The sequence below is a fragment of the Lineus longissimus genome, chromosome 19 (assembly GCF_910592395.1).
Source record: "Lineus longissimus chromosome 19, tnLinLong1.2, whole genome shotgun sequence".
NCBI lineage: Eukaryota > Metazoa > Nemertea > Pilidiophora > Heteronemertea > Lineidae > Lineus > Lineus longissimus.
In genome coordinates this window covers 9,520,277-9,535,780 of record NC_088326.1, presented here as the reverse complement: position 1 = coordinate 9,535,780, position 15,504 = coordinate 9,520,277, and the positions used below count along the sequence as shown (strand labels likewise).

At 40.4% G+C, this 15,504-nt stretch overlaps 1 protein-coding gene across 1 annotated transcript; it reads right to left on the bottom strand.

Annotated features, from left to right (window-relative positions):
- Nucleotides 1–756: 756 nt before the first annotated feature.
- On the bottom strand, nt 757–7,501 carry LOC135503357 (uncharacterized). Its single transcript, XM_064796908.1, has 5 exons — nt 6,816–7,501; nt 5,795–5,929; nt 5,043–5,181; nt 4,353–4,610; nt 757–1,809 (listed from the first exon to the last, which is right to left on the bottom strand). Exons 1-5 carry the CDS (start codon nt 7,499–7,501, stop codon nt 1,588–1,590), a joined length of 1,440 nt encoding a protein of 479 aa, XP_064652978.1. The 3' UTR covers nt 757–1,587.
- Nucleotides 7,502–15,504: the final 8,003 nt, after the last annotated feature.

The following is a 15,504-nucleotide window of genomic DNA, read 5'->3' as shown; positions in this document are numbered from 1 at the left end:
AAAACTCATCTTTTTATCCTAACATATTCAGAGTAGGCCATACATGTTTTAAATATTGATATTTTCCGGATGTTTTTAAACTGTTTTTTATCCTCATGAAATCACCACTTTTAATGTACTCATTTAATATTATGTACAGTGCTTAGAAAATGTATGCACCATTATTTTAGCACTTTAAATCAAATAAATTATTATTATTATTATTATTATCGTGGCACGAGTGCCCACGTCGGCCGCTACGTCACTCATGTAAAGGAAGAAGACGGAACGTGGGTACGCTGCGATGATGATAGCATTGATGTTATTCCGAAAGACAAGGAAATATCTAATCAAAGCTACGTCATCATATATGAAAGCAAAAGGCGCAAGCGAGTCCCAACAGCGAGCTGAAGGCTAATGTGGAGGTTAAACAGCAGACAGAAACGAAAGGTTGCAGTAGCACCACAAGCCCCACCACTGAAGAAGATATTTAACGACAAGCCCTTGTTTCTGTGCTTAGAAGCATCAGAAACAAAGTGGAAAAGACCATCGTAGAATTCGGTACACATAGCCTGACCAACAGAGATATGCAAAGGATACTGGGAATCGGTTGGCTCAATGACAAAGTAATAGATGCATATCTCAGTCTGATATGTAACAGAAACAAGATGGAAGGATTCCCAAGGGTGTTTGCTTTCCAAAGTCAATGGTTCGTGCAGTTGAGTAAAGAGGACAAGACCCCAAAGGATTTGATAAAATGGGCAAAGAACGAGAATCTGATGAATTACGAGTTGATATTCTTTCCAGTAAACGCAAATGTAAGAAAACACAAAAAAAGAGTTTTTCTAAGAGCACGGACAGTGACAGCATGTCAGGTTTAGAAGCACTAAGTGCAATAATGCCTTTTCAGAAGAACCTTGGCAAATAACGTCGTTTGACGCTGGTAGAAAGGATAGTACTCATGGCATCTGATGCCACTACAAAAGAACACGGCCTAACACTTTCACTTGCACTTGCACTGGCCGTGGATATCATAACTTGGTGGTGTATTCAGAAGGTGACTAATCAATATCAATACACACACGACATCGCCGAAAATGATGCTCTATCAATGGGCCCTGACAGCAATACCCAGCAAGTTTTAGAAGCACCCACGGCATATACATTTAGCGCTCTTGAGAACAATCTTGATAATAATGTCTGCTCTGGCCCCCCAAAAAAGTAAACTATCCCTTTCCTACCCATCTTGCTTACAAAAGTTGATATGAATTGTCAGACAACTGGCTATTGATTTGTGGAGCTTCCTTCAAAACAAGGCCGTCAAAGATGTCCATTCACTCAACCTGCCTCTCACAAATGAATATACCCTTCACTATTGCTTGCACAGAGCACCAAATATAATTGTCACTCACAGCTGTGTGCACTTTGGGTCAGATGTTGTCAATGCATGCCACTACACATGACACTACCCAACTTTGTTTTCTAGGTAACTTCTCGGATTTTTAGGGCATTTTCTGTGACAATGACTTTTTTATACACCCTGTAAAGGAGCAATGTGCGATACACTTCAGATACATGACTTAGTAAGTCATGAGACAGGTTCAAGTTTCACATCAAATATCGATAAAAAGGTGTTTTTCTGTAATTGTGTCCAATGGCAGCTAGGCCCACCATCATGTGAACCAAATCCTCCCGGTCTTCTTTAATGAATATATCATATGCCTGGGAATAGCGCACTGTTGCAGTATTACCTCCGAGGTTTGTAGGCACTGTGCCCTGTTGTATTAGGTTGAGGTGATCCTTGCTGATCTCAAAATATGTCAGACGAACCTGAAAGTGAAAGACTTGAGTAGTAATATTGGTAGTTAGTTTAACCCTTTAAGTGCAATAAGCGACGCAAGTAAACATCTTACATGTCTAAGTGAAATGCCATACTTGGGAAATGCTAATGCAAGTCATTTGCAGTGGAAGGTAAAAAAGGCTATGGTAAAAAAGACAACAAAATATCATGTCTATAATTGCGCTGTTGTTTGCCTAGTGCACCAAAAAGTTATTTCGGGTACAAGACTAGGAACGATGACCCCTGTCACAGGCAATATAATGAACAAATCAGAAAAAGTTACCATTTTTAGTGTTGTCTTTTTTACCTGTAGGGTTTCGTTGAGTTTTCAAGATGGCAGCCACATTTTCATCGGATTACATTACAAACTGGGGATATTGTTAGAGTAAGGCCACGATTTGGTCCTAGCATTCACCAAGGAGAAAAAAAGTGTACCAAGTTTGAGGGTGAGTCCTAGCTCAAACCCAGGGCTCGACAGTAATGTTGGAGGTAAAGACATATAGACAGTATAGTTTATTGCAGGTTTTTTCATTTCAGACCAGTAAAGCGTCGGTATAAAGGGAATAGTTATCTCCCCACTGTCTGAAAAAAGTGGGGAGATATATATATTGTAATGCCGTCTGCCGTCAGTCAGTCAGTCTGTCCATCCGAAAGTGATATCTCCTCCTTTGAACCATTGAACGTAGGAGCTAGAAACTTTGGAATATGTTTAGTACTCCACGCCAGATGTGCAAGACACCCTTAAAATTCTGATCCAACTCCATCTCCGGCCACCAGTGGGCGATATGTGAAAACGAACAAAGTGCGATATCTCCACTAATACTAATATTAGTGATTCGTTGTTGATAAAACATTTATGGTAGGTACTCCTAGCAAACATCACAATACATGCAATACAGGTTTTTGATCTGACCTACTTTTTAACATGTTTAAGGTCAAAGACACAGAGGTCAAATGGTGTAAATTGGCTGTTACTAGTGTTAGAGTGTAACTATCATGACTATCACACAGCTAAAGCTTTTGAACTTGAAACTTACACATGACGCCCGAGGCCAGACAACCTTCGACACCAAATGTTAGTCTGATCTGATTCTCAACTTGGCCACCAACATGACCAAGGGGCCAAATAAGACGAAGTATAAAGTTCTTCAACTTTTCGCTTATTCGTGACCTGTTATCGATAATATTTCATATGGTAAGTACTCCACTCAATGATACACTATGGTTGTATGGGCTTTTGGTTTGATCTACTTTTAAAGGTCACAGAGGTCAAATGGTGTAAATTGGCTGTTACGCCCACCAACAGTGTGACACATTTTCTAATGGCTATTAAGCTATGAACGTGAAACTTGCTACACACGACCACCTAGGTCTGATAACTTCTGAAAACGGATTTTGGTCAATCTAATTCTCGACATAGCCCCCAGGGGGCCAAAACTGGCAAGGTAAAATGTGCAATATCTCGCTTATTAGTCACTCGTTTTTCATTATTTTTATGTGGGTACTCCAAGCAAGGATACATCACATGTCATTGTCATACAGATATTAACTTGACATACTTTTCAATACACTGCTGATGTCACAGATGTCAAATGGCTTGAACTGGTCGCGAGGCTTACTCTACGCTACGGCATGTTTCTTAACTTAACTGCTGTGATCGTTGGACCAAAACACCTCAATAATGTGATTATTGCTTACTGGTACTATAATGTACTTGCCACCAACCTGATACCGGGTAACCATTTATTTGACCAACATTTTAAGGCTACAGGGGCAAAATGGCATAAAATCTCCTTGTCCTATCTCCTAATTAGGCTACATGTATTATATTTACATTGCCTACTAGATATCTACTGGTAAAGGTGAGCACAGTGGCCCTTGGCAGTTTCATTCTTAGCATCATCATTGTACAAATACAATAATAGCCCCTGGTAATTCCATTGTTATTATCATCATTGGATAGTACAAATATCATATTGCCTCATTTCAGCATGATCATGTAATCAACCTCAGATAAGTCTCTGTACACTAATCTCAACTTTACCACATACCAATGTAAATTCTCAACATAAAACACCTTTACCATCAAACTCCAATGTTCAACACATCCATCATGAATTTTATCCACCTCAACATTCCTGCCTTTCGAACATTGTCAAAAGTGCGGAGATTTGCGATGGCCTTGCCATCAACATTGCTGTAGTTGCAAATTATCTTTTCAATTTTGACTTTCGGCCCCCAGCGGCCAAGCCATGAATCATTCATAGGCCGCGATTTGGTCTTTGAGTCTGGAGCGATGGCCCAGGGGTACCAGTGTACCAAGTACAGACAAGGATGAATGCTAAGCCATGGTAAACACCAACATGTGAGACAAAATGCCTTCACTGGAACTTGACTAAGGGTCCTTCTTCGGACTCAAAGCACGCATATTTTTCGGTACAAATCATAAACAATAGGGGCATTTTTGCAATTCATCTTGCAATATCTTATGAAGGGGTATTTTTTAGTATCTGAAAAATAAGTATTTACTCACCTTTGTGGCCTGTACAATTAATCCTAACATACTCTTTTTTTTGGGGTCATATCGGTCTGGTAATGCCAATGACACTTCTGTCAATAGCTGAATCGCATGCTGTCCTTTTACACCATCAGGAAGTGGAATATCAGCCATTGAAGATGTAGTCGGACTTGACATTCTGTTGAATCCAGATGAATTTTCAGCTGAACGAAGTGTCATGCCCTTAGGACTCATATTAGGAGGAGATTGTTTATCTTCACAAGCCAATTTCACCTAGAGGAAAAGTAGAGTTTGAATTGATTGAAGTTTTTGCTTTTCTTTGGACAATCTTTCCGACAAAAAAAAATATGTTCAAGTCACAGTAATCTTAAAGGCGTAACTCCTGACGAGACAAACCATTTCCAGACAGGGGAGTTCCATGTAGCGCGTGTATTGCAATGCATGTGTAGAATCTAAAGGTGACCCCTTACTGGGTCATACCCATTCACTCATGGCCAGGCCACGAGCACTATGTGTGTAAGTCAAGATCTCCATAAATCAGAAAATGTGCTGTTAGCTGTAAATGTATGACTGGTGACTGATGCCACATCACACTTCATAGACTTTTAAAGTGAGCAAATCAAAAGCTTCTTACATCCATAGAGTAGACCCAAAAAATTACATGGACACTAACTTTCTCTTCTGGACAGATAATCAGTCACTTACTTCAGCAACAGTAACAACATAGTTACATTGGGTGCGGGTCTCTTTGTCTAGAAAACACTCTGTGTAAAGAAGGTCTGGTACACATTTCACTGCAGTTCCAAATACTGGTGTGGATCGTTTGCCAAGAATACTGCCTGGTCTGTCAAAAGAGAAAAACATATTTGAGATTAACCATGATGTTTTAATCTCTATGTACAATTTTTTTTCTCTTTTACTATGTGTGGTTTTTTAAATTGTACAGTGCTTTGCAAATGATTTTCATTCAAAAGCACTTTTAATATAATAAATTATTATTATTATTATTATTATGATCGATGCCAACACGAATAAGCTTTTCATCTGAAATGACCGACAACGCAACTAAGCATGACGCATGTCTCTGCCAAATGCTGGCTTCAATTGCATAGAATAGGGTGTTGGCCTCCAATATATATAACGGAACTAAACCCTTTTAATGACCAATATGAATAAACCAAGTCACAATTTGGTTTCTGAGTAGGGGTACATGTACATTTGCACCTAATTTGAGATATCTGGTGAAAGCGGTTACAAAACAAACAAGCTACCGTTGTTTTTAAAACTGAGATGCCATTAGAAGACTTTGACCTCTGCTATGACCTTGTGACCTTGAAAAGTACAACCAGAAGGATATGTGATGTACCTTGGTAGAAGTATGAACAACTTCCTTTTTTCCAGTTTTATTTAAGTGAAATAATCACACTTGATTTAAGTGACAAAATTACATACCGTACCTGAAAGGAATCCTGAATATGGCTGCATAAGTTTGGAAAAGATGTTGGAAAGCTGCCTCGGGAGGGATGACACCATCAAGCCAAAATGACAAAATTGCTTCAAAGGTTTTCAAAAACTCCACTGTATATGAAATGCTGAAAAGATAAATTTATCCTTTATGTAAACAATGAACAATAATAGTATACACAGTATGATGAAAGCATGTACACATTTCAATTCCAATTGTTGACATATGGTACCGGTAGTTTCCTCCACCATGTTCACTCGGCTCTGACCGCTCTCAATTCTTACTTATTTATCATGAGCATTTTCCTATCAATGTAATGTACCGTAGTGATTACTAAATATTTTACCGACCGCTGTGCAGGCACTGAAGAAAATAACATGAATAATGCTCAATAATGACCCATACGGTACTGGTACTCAAGACATCCCCACCCCATGGCACAGCAAAAAGGAGCATCAATCACAAGACCCATTGGCCTTACACAAGCAGAATCAAGATTCCCACAGCCCGAGAAAGGGCAAGGGAAGGCCTGAACAGAAAACAATACGCATATACGGTAACACCAGCTCCTGTAGGGATGCCCTCTTAAGTTTTAAACAGAAACTTCTTGCACCGTCAGCGTCGTACACTCAAACTCTTTTATAGATCTTTAATGCCGGCACCAACTATTGTGTGTACAGTCTTGGGGTACATATGGGTCGTTGCTCCCCCGAGTCAGGTCTGCAACCCCCGATTTCATCCGGCAGTCTGTGCACAACGTTGAGCATTACAATACCGGTACCGGTATCTGTTATAAATCAGTCAGTCACTGCCTACATTATACATGAGTGACCTTCGGGGATTTGTCGGGTTCGCAGCGTTAATATTCTTCACAATGTACATGGCCGTAGGGTAAATGATCACTTCACAACGTAACGTTGAATAAATGATTTCTGAATCTGATTTTTCTATATGGCCTATTAAAGCCTGATCAACTGCTATTTTAAGATAGGCCTAGCCTGCTTCATACTTACAATTCAATGGCATCTGTGCGACCTTCTTGGATATATTTCGTCTGATAATATAATAGCCTTTCTTCTGCAGCAGTCAATTGCAGCAACTGATCAGTGATTAGGCATACCTCGTCCTCATTTTCAGAAATATTTTTTCGGCTGGCTCTCGTCTGTGTCTGCGACTGCGAGTGTGAGTGTGACATGCTGTCGTCAGGTTCAGACGACGACTTGAACTTTTTAGAGGGTGCTCCTTGTTCTGAATCAGCTGGCACACCATCAATAGGCCTACCATCAGAACTTCCGGTAGGCCTACTACTATAAGAATCAGACTCGGAGTCCGAGCTTCGATGCTGCTCATGGCTTGGCCTAGGCCTAGGGCTAGGGGGCCTAGGCCTTGCCAACACCTGGAGTAATTTATCAGCCTTAGGCAACTCATGGCAGTAGTGGACATCTTCCATCAAATTACAGAAACGTTTTACCCTGCGTTTCCATTGTTCATCATAAAAATGTGGCGACTGGTAACCAGTGTCCTCAATTTTGCGCCTCAGGATTGCTCTCCATTCATCGCGCTCCATAAGACCAGAATCATTATAGAACACACCAATTGTTTCAGCATCAGAGCGTGTCCATGCACTACTATACTCCAAATAGCGCTTCAATGGTTTTGGAGGGGTATCCCCGACTTCATCAGCAAATGCGGCTGCCATTTTGCTTTGCAAATTTCTCATTCTTCAATGAATCACTCATTTCGTTGGATCTATTTTTAGACGAATCTGTTGTTGTCGCCAGAGATTAACTCTTGCCAGTGTCCAATTGGGCCGTATGGAGAATCGTGATACAATGTTGCTCTACTAGAGACAATTTTGCTTGGAAAGGGGTATGCACATCCAATTTCTGTCAAAGTAGCAGGCCTGCGTGGGTGATTTCAGTTAAGCCCCTATTTATTGGAGCTTTGCCTGCAAAAGGTACACTCCTCTGCAGTGGTTATCCCGCCCCTTTTCTGTTCATGTTAGACTCTGAACCCAGTCTCTTTGGATTGCGGCGTCCATCATCCTCATCTTCGAGACTGGGAAATTGTATATGATTGACTGCGGTAGCCAGAAGCCAACCACAACGATGCCTTGGCACTTTGCCAACCAATCAGATGTTCCGCACCGTCAGTGTACTGACCTAAATCATGGCACAATTGTGGATTTAGGTCAGTACACTGACGTCTGATTGGTTGGCAAAGTGCCAAAGTAGTGTTGTTGCAGTCGTTATAGCCAGCCGCTGCTTAAGGCTCTCGCTTTGGCTGTGGTTCGCACGGTATATGAAAAGGGGCGGGATAACCACTGCGGGGGGGGGGGGGGTGTAGTTCATGTAGGCCTACTGTGCTAACCACTGCCAAAGCGAGAGCCTTGAGCAGCGGCGAGCTAACGACTGCAACAACACTGCTTTGGCACTTTGCCAGCCACTAATCAAAAGGCCGTAGAGGAGAGACCGTCCAAGACGCGGTATCTGATTGGTTGGCAAATTGCCAAGGCATCGTTACGTAGTCATTTAGCTACTTTGACGTTTAGGTAAAGATACTAACTCGGGTATTGCGGCGCTGGTATTTGCCAAGGAGGATTCCGCGGTGACGTCACGGCTTTTCCAAGATGGCGCTGCAGATTGTAAACAAACTCGATCCACGGCCAAGAGAAAATCATGTCATCAAATCAAGTTAGATTTTTCGCATCAAATCAGAGTTATTAGTACTTTTCTGCTATGAAATATGTCTTCAGACAATAAGTTATCATTTGACTAATGGAAAGTGCTGTTTTGATGGGGAAAAATAGGGTTTTTAAAACCAAATAGCCGGGCACCGATTTTCCAAAATTAGCGCTGGTTTCAAAAAGTCTCCCAAGTATGGGGCAATCTCTTCATTATCATAATGGGATTTGGAGGCGTGGTTACAGATTTTACAAGTTCGAGACCAGTAGGACCTAAAACTCGCATAGATCCCCATAGATCCCCTCCATTTGTCGAGTTAGCGCCCCTGTAAGATCATGCATTTTCGGACACTAGAACGAAATCTTCCTGCGGATATCGCGGTTTCGGTGATGATTTAAGGAGAAATTGACTGTTCTTAGTGTTGTATGGGACAGAAATGAGTTCATACTTCATGAATACATGAATATATTATGATATGGGCGGGCTTCTAAGTCAAAACAATAACAAACTCAACAGCTGCATCTCTACCGTGTATCGCGTAGTGCATTGCCTGGTCTATTTCGTAGTGTATTTTAGCGGAGACATTATTTCCGCACTTTGGCCACGCCATCGTCTTTTTTATTCGTGGAAGTTAATCTGCTCTGTAAATTTTATTTTACATAGGAAGAATTCATACCAAGAATGGCAATATTTCATGTCTATTGGTGTTTTTGTGTACAGGAGCGCACCAGACAGTGAGACGTGGAGATGTGTTCAGTGCTGGTGCTGTCAGTAGACTGAATCTGATTGGCCATAGCGATCAGTATGTGATCACGTGATGTGACGTCACTGCGGTATCCTCCTTGCCTAAACGTGATAAAAGCCATCCAATTACCTCGTGTGAACATGATGAAGAGTGGCAGCAAGATGTGTCTACCCTATAGGTCCCGGGGGATAATCAATGGCATTTTCCGTTCCTCGCACAAAATAAAACAGCAACTTGGCCAGAGTGGCTTTAAGACTGCGGTTAACCTCATGGGAACTATTCCTTTCTTTCCATAAATTGCCTTTACTGATTCTGCTTGCTTCTAATAGACAGCGATGCTTTGAACCGTGTATCTTCATGCTTTACGGCACGAGTGATAGAGAAGAGATACGTGTGCGATACAATAATGAATTTTAGAATTACCAATTATGTCTCGTCTAGGTTTTGTTCATTAAACAGCCATGTAGGCTACGTAACTCCACTATATAGTACACAGCATATTCCTGTAGTATTCTTAATCCATTTAACCAATACTCCTCGAAGAAGACGCAATACTGTAATCATTTCCGATCTGGATCTCTTTCGGGTCAATTCATGTGTAAAGTTCAGTGCATCATTGAATTCGAATTGGGCAGATATTTTACAATTTCTAACGGAGTGATCTCCATTGCTTTGTGAAGACACAACCACTGATGCATGATACATCGACATCGATTGAGAACATCGACGGAGAGTAAGATCATAATCGCATCCTATTATACGGACATCTTAACGCATTATTTCCCAAATATGTTTGTTTATCAGATTAGCAAAAGATCTCAAGTATTTGGAAATTATGATTTTAGTACATACATTTGTCAGTTGCGAAAAATGGGCCTCCTGCTGCCTTTTTCATTCTGTCGGGAAATACGGAAGTTAAACTCGTACATGTGGCTATACATCACCCGATCCCGATTGCCCAGTGGTTAAGGCGTCCGCCTCATTAATGGAAGGTGAAGGTTCGAGGCCCGATTGAAACCTTTCCGATGCAGCCGGTTGGTCAGCCGCCAGCTAGTTAAATATAGGGTACAAAATTGCCTAAAAGTGTCTCATAGCCAAAGCTGGCTGGCCCTGTCAAAAGGGGCGACAATATAATAAAGAATACTCTACTTTTATTTTACATACCTTGCAAGCTAGAGGCAAATGCACATGATGATAATGATGATGATGATATGTCCGAAACATGACACTAGAATTGGGCGCCATGGTCATTATTATTCTGCCTTCCTCTCATTGATCAGATCGTATCGAAGCAAGCTCATTTGAACAGTCACCGCAAATAATGCCTCAATTACTTTAACCATGAGGCGAATGACAGTCTATCTGCACTTGTCAGCAGTTCAATTTGTTCAAAACTATATCTAGTATATCCGGTGCCCTTGGCCCTTTCAATGCACCTGGTTCAGTTTAATATTCTTTATTTAGGCAAATGAAAAATAAAACAAAAATTGCCATGGCTTGGGCACGAAGCATCAGTAGCCCTGGTTACGAAGAGAAAAGCAAAGAACAAAAACAAAAACAATTTCAAAAATGTACATGGTAATAGTGGTCTGATGCATGTCTTGTACGACGGGGACGACATAACTATTATTATCTTGCCTTTTGCTCTCATAAGCAATGACATCATTAAAAATTTGTCGTCATGGTGCGCCCCCTACATCAATAAACAGATGGTTTGATAGAGTTGTTCGCGATCGGTGTCATCTAATGAGGAACCTGCGGAACTAAAAATCCAGATGCATTTTCCATTGAAATTCAGTTTTGTTGATTTTCTCCCTAAAACTCATTAAAATAGAATTAAGGACCAGTAAAACAACATTTTTGGTGCTTTTTCCCCATGTAGAGTAATTAAGGGATGAAATATTCAATGATCATTGACCCGGGAAATGGCTTTCTCATTACAACTATGGTCCACTTTTTTGTTCAGGTTCCTCATTGTCACGTGTTTTTTCGCTATTGCTATTGTTTAGGAGGTTGTCGTATGAAAATAGGGCAGTGTTCACCTTAAGTATGCAAAATATGAGGCCATTGTTTGGTTCGTTCTCTTTATCATGTCTTAGAAAAGTGTGTTTATTGGTTTTTGCGCTAATATTTTGCCTGCAGACAGAACTCTGCTTGATCTTATCCACTTGAGTCGGAAGTTCCTTATGGAACACGTCAGTGACCAATTCGCCGATCGCATTCCCCGACCTGTTGGTTCCATCAGCAAGATCACTCACCGATCAAATGACTTGGACAAACAGACCTCGAGGGACATCCACGTGAGAACATCAGCTAATTTGATTAGCCTTCTTGGCCAACTAGTCTGTCTTTGACACCGAGGCTGCTGATCGGAAAGTGGGATGTAGTTTGCGCTATCTAGTAGATTGCATTCATTAAAACGTATATTGGTGTTGTTGTTAACTGCTGTGGTGCCGCATTCTTAAGGGAGCATTCAGTCTATATCTAAGTGATGCAAGTTTTGATACGATTGACAAGACATTTGTTATGTTGTGGTAAGACATAGTAAGATATTTCTGGTATACGATATTCCGATATTTGTTCACGGAACGATACACCTACAGGAAAGTTGGCGGAAATTATACCTATGTACCTTTGGTCACAAACAACAAGCGAACAACTAAGAAGTCAACGGTTCAGATTAAGTCTTGATCGCTGATGGGCGAACGAGGAACAGGCGAGTGGTTTAGAACACCCACTGTCGTGCCAAATGAGGAATACTCACGGCATCGGATAGCGTCAAAATGAAGGTATGTCTAAAATCGTTTCTGTTGATTTCCGTATTTTGTTTTACACCAGTTTTATCAGAAAGCTGAAGAGTTATATTTAAGGTCACTAATATCTATTGCATCTTATGAATATATGAAATATCTCTAGTTCACTGGAATCAAACGAATAAACACGCGAGGCTTGCAGAACTCGATTGAACGATATTTACTCGGTTACTCAATACACTTCATGATTAGAAATATGCTATTTATTCAGCTAGCTTTCCCTTTGCGTTTGTGTCACCGTAACTCGAGTGAGTTGATAAGTGCATCGATCAGTAAGCGTAGCCAAAATCGGTAGATAAGGTATCGTCTTCCAAAGGACCATTAACGGTCAGTTTTGACATCGAAGACGATTCTTACGGTCAATTCCATCGATTTTTCTCACGCCGTTTTAACTCATAATCAGTCATTTATTCTAGTTGATCTAGTAATGTAACTTTGGGGTTTTATTTATTACTTCTATATGTGCCCGAGTAATGCCAGATCGTAGGTTTACCTTAAACTTGTTGGTCGCGAATCGGTCACTTCTGTATGTGCCAGAGTAATGCCAGATCGTAGGTTTGCCTAAAACTTATTGGTCGCGAATCGGTCAAGAGTAACGAAATAGATAATAAAGTTCCATTCTTCTGCAAAAATGAAAGCAACATTAAACTCATACTGAAAACTTGCGTATTTCTTGCAAATATTGCCATGACAGTGCATCTGTTCCCGTGTTTTTTCGCGATTGAGACATCAGCTATAATTTTTCTTCGACACGTTTGCAAGGCGCATAATGCTGATGGGTCAAATATACATTCCCGAGTATGAACGAAGCCGACGATCGAGCTCTCGGGAATGTTCGTCTTGTGTATTTGGATCTACTGAATATAGAGTGCACAAATCGAAAGCGAGGCATTCTCTCCAGATACCGTAGGGTGCACAGTGCGTGTCTAAATGATACAATGCATATCAAAGTGTCCGAGCAAAATGGACGTGAAATACTAGAGACTGTCTAAGCGTTGACCAAAGGACCATGCAACTAACATGACCAAATTGAGTTATTTCCTCTCCGAGCACATTTGGGAATCTTGCGACGTTCTTTAGGAAATCAATCTCCGGGGCAATCGTCAACAAAACACCGCAAACTAATCAACCACGAAATTGATTTTGCCAAGGAGCACCGGATCGTTCCTCCAATGCGTATATTCATACTAATTTTGCTTATCAACGATACTCCGTTGCACTTGAACTTGTTAATTGAGGGAACGATTGCGGATTGATCTCGCTCGAATAGTGCGTGGTTACGGAAATATTTACATTTATCATTGTTTGATCCAATTGTTTTATCATTTATAGTTTTTTTTTGGTGAAATTAGCATCTACTGTGAATACAGGCTTAAGTCGACGACACGCATGTTGTCTAATACTGCTACGTTCAGCGTTCTCCTCAACTGGCTTAATTAAGCCGCACGTACGTAGAACCAGAAGGGATGTACCTGTACTTAGAGATGGGTCAATCGGAAACGTGATTACAAGCTTACCACAGAACAGGCGTTGACGCGTGTGAGAAGTGTAACTGGTTATAAAGTCCACCTGTACTTGTTTCGTTTTCATCTTTGCTTATATATAACAAACTGTTATTTGCCACATAAATCCTTCGGAGTCTCTAACTGACATAGCATGATGAAGAACTCGATCACTGTCACAGAGCACGTAATTCAGATAATTCTCTCATAAGATTCTTCGTCAAGATTTTAATTAATTATTTGATAACCTTATCTTGTTTTCCATCCTGGGCTGTCTCCTGTATATTCACGTAGGCTGTGGACTACAATTGATCTATGCACTGGAACATCGTCATCAAACTAATTCACAAACTGAAAAAAACTTTTCGGAAGGATTCATTTTCGGTGTTATTTTGTATGTACATGTACCACTAATCAAACATGACTAAGATGTTTATTTCTGATTAAAACACACACGCACACACACGATGCATTGTTGGCCGAAGGCTGTAAAAAGTCGAATACAAATCGCTGTGGCGACATTTGGTCGCAACAACAACCGACAAGGACATTTTGCATGCGATTACAAACTACATGTACGGTACACACGATACTAAGTAAATATTTCACGTCCAGGCATAGAATATTGGAAATTATTTGTCAGGTAAAAACATTATTTCCCCGAGGCTTTATCATACTGAATACCTGTTTTAATTAATGTAACATAATAAATTCGGCCGAGACGGTATAGCATCCTAGTTATTTTATATCGGCGGATGGACTCGCAAATGTATGTAGCCATGACATGTACTCATGCACTGTACACTGAGTAGTGTTTACATTAGCAGACGAATGTTTGAAGCGAGTCCACGCCCGACCAGAAGGCTTTGTACTTTCTGTTCGTGGATTTAACAATCACACTTAATGCAACCTACCTAATATTTGGGCATAATTCAAGACGCTGACAGCATCACTGTGCAAAATTCTGGCGTAAATCGCCGTAAATAAATTGTTTTTTATCGCCGATTTCGTCATCTAAAAATTCATGGCCGCCATTTGGAATTTCATGTCATCGATGACGTCAGAGGTAAAATAATGCCATGAAATCTTGTAAATTATTTTACCTCACGTGACCCTAAATGACGTGACGTGATTGGCTCACATACTAATGAGGTATGATAAACTACCATACTCAGTCACTTAAACATTTAGTCTTTTGATTTTCCATCGTATTTACCTCTTCTTGGGTTGGTCCTCAAATAGGTTATCCAGTGTTCTTCTAACGTCATATACTTCAATGCAGTCTTGAAACATGACAATCAAGCTCCTTCTTGACATGGGTTTTGAGGGGCAATTGACGCCAAAAATGTTTTGACATTGGAAATAATTCGTGTGCTTAAAATTAAAATTTTATACCAATTCAATACCGCAAAAGGTGGTCCTTGGTTTTGATACCAAGGATCGGTGCAGCAAAAGCGAGCTTTAAGTGTGTTTCCCATTAGTCGTAATAATATCAAAAGCATTTTAGAATTAAAGATCAAAGAGAACGGAAATGGTTGTTTACGTAGGATAGATTATATACTTCGTTTATGTTTTTGGTTGAATTGATCCCCTGCCATCATAATTAAGGGCGATATCACTACCAAGCGGTCGGCTGCCCAGTCACCTCCTATTCTACATTAGCAGTTTCCATCAACAAAAATTTCACCAAAAAAGGAAAATTCAAAATCTGAATTATCACGCTTTTCCGATGATTACTCCGATTTGACCCAAGTCGAGTCAGCTCTCAAACATACTGCAATAAAAAGCCGCCCATTCCTTCAAATAGAATTATGAGGCCTTCATCAGAATGCATATTAGACATAAGTAAAATATTTTTTAGGGTGTATCATTCTTAAAAAATGCCTGCATTGCGTGACTTTGTGAATATAGCTATTTGCCAACGCTTTCTCCCTGATGAAATCATTTTGATTTAGAGA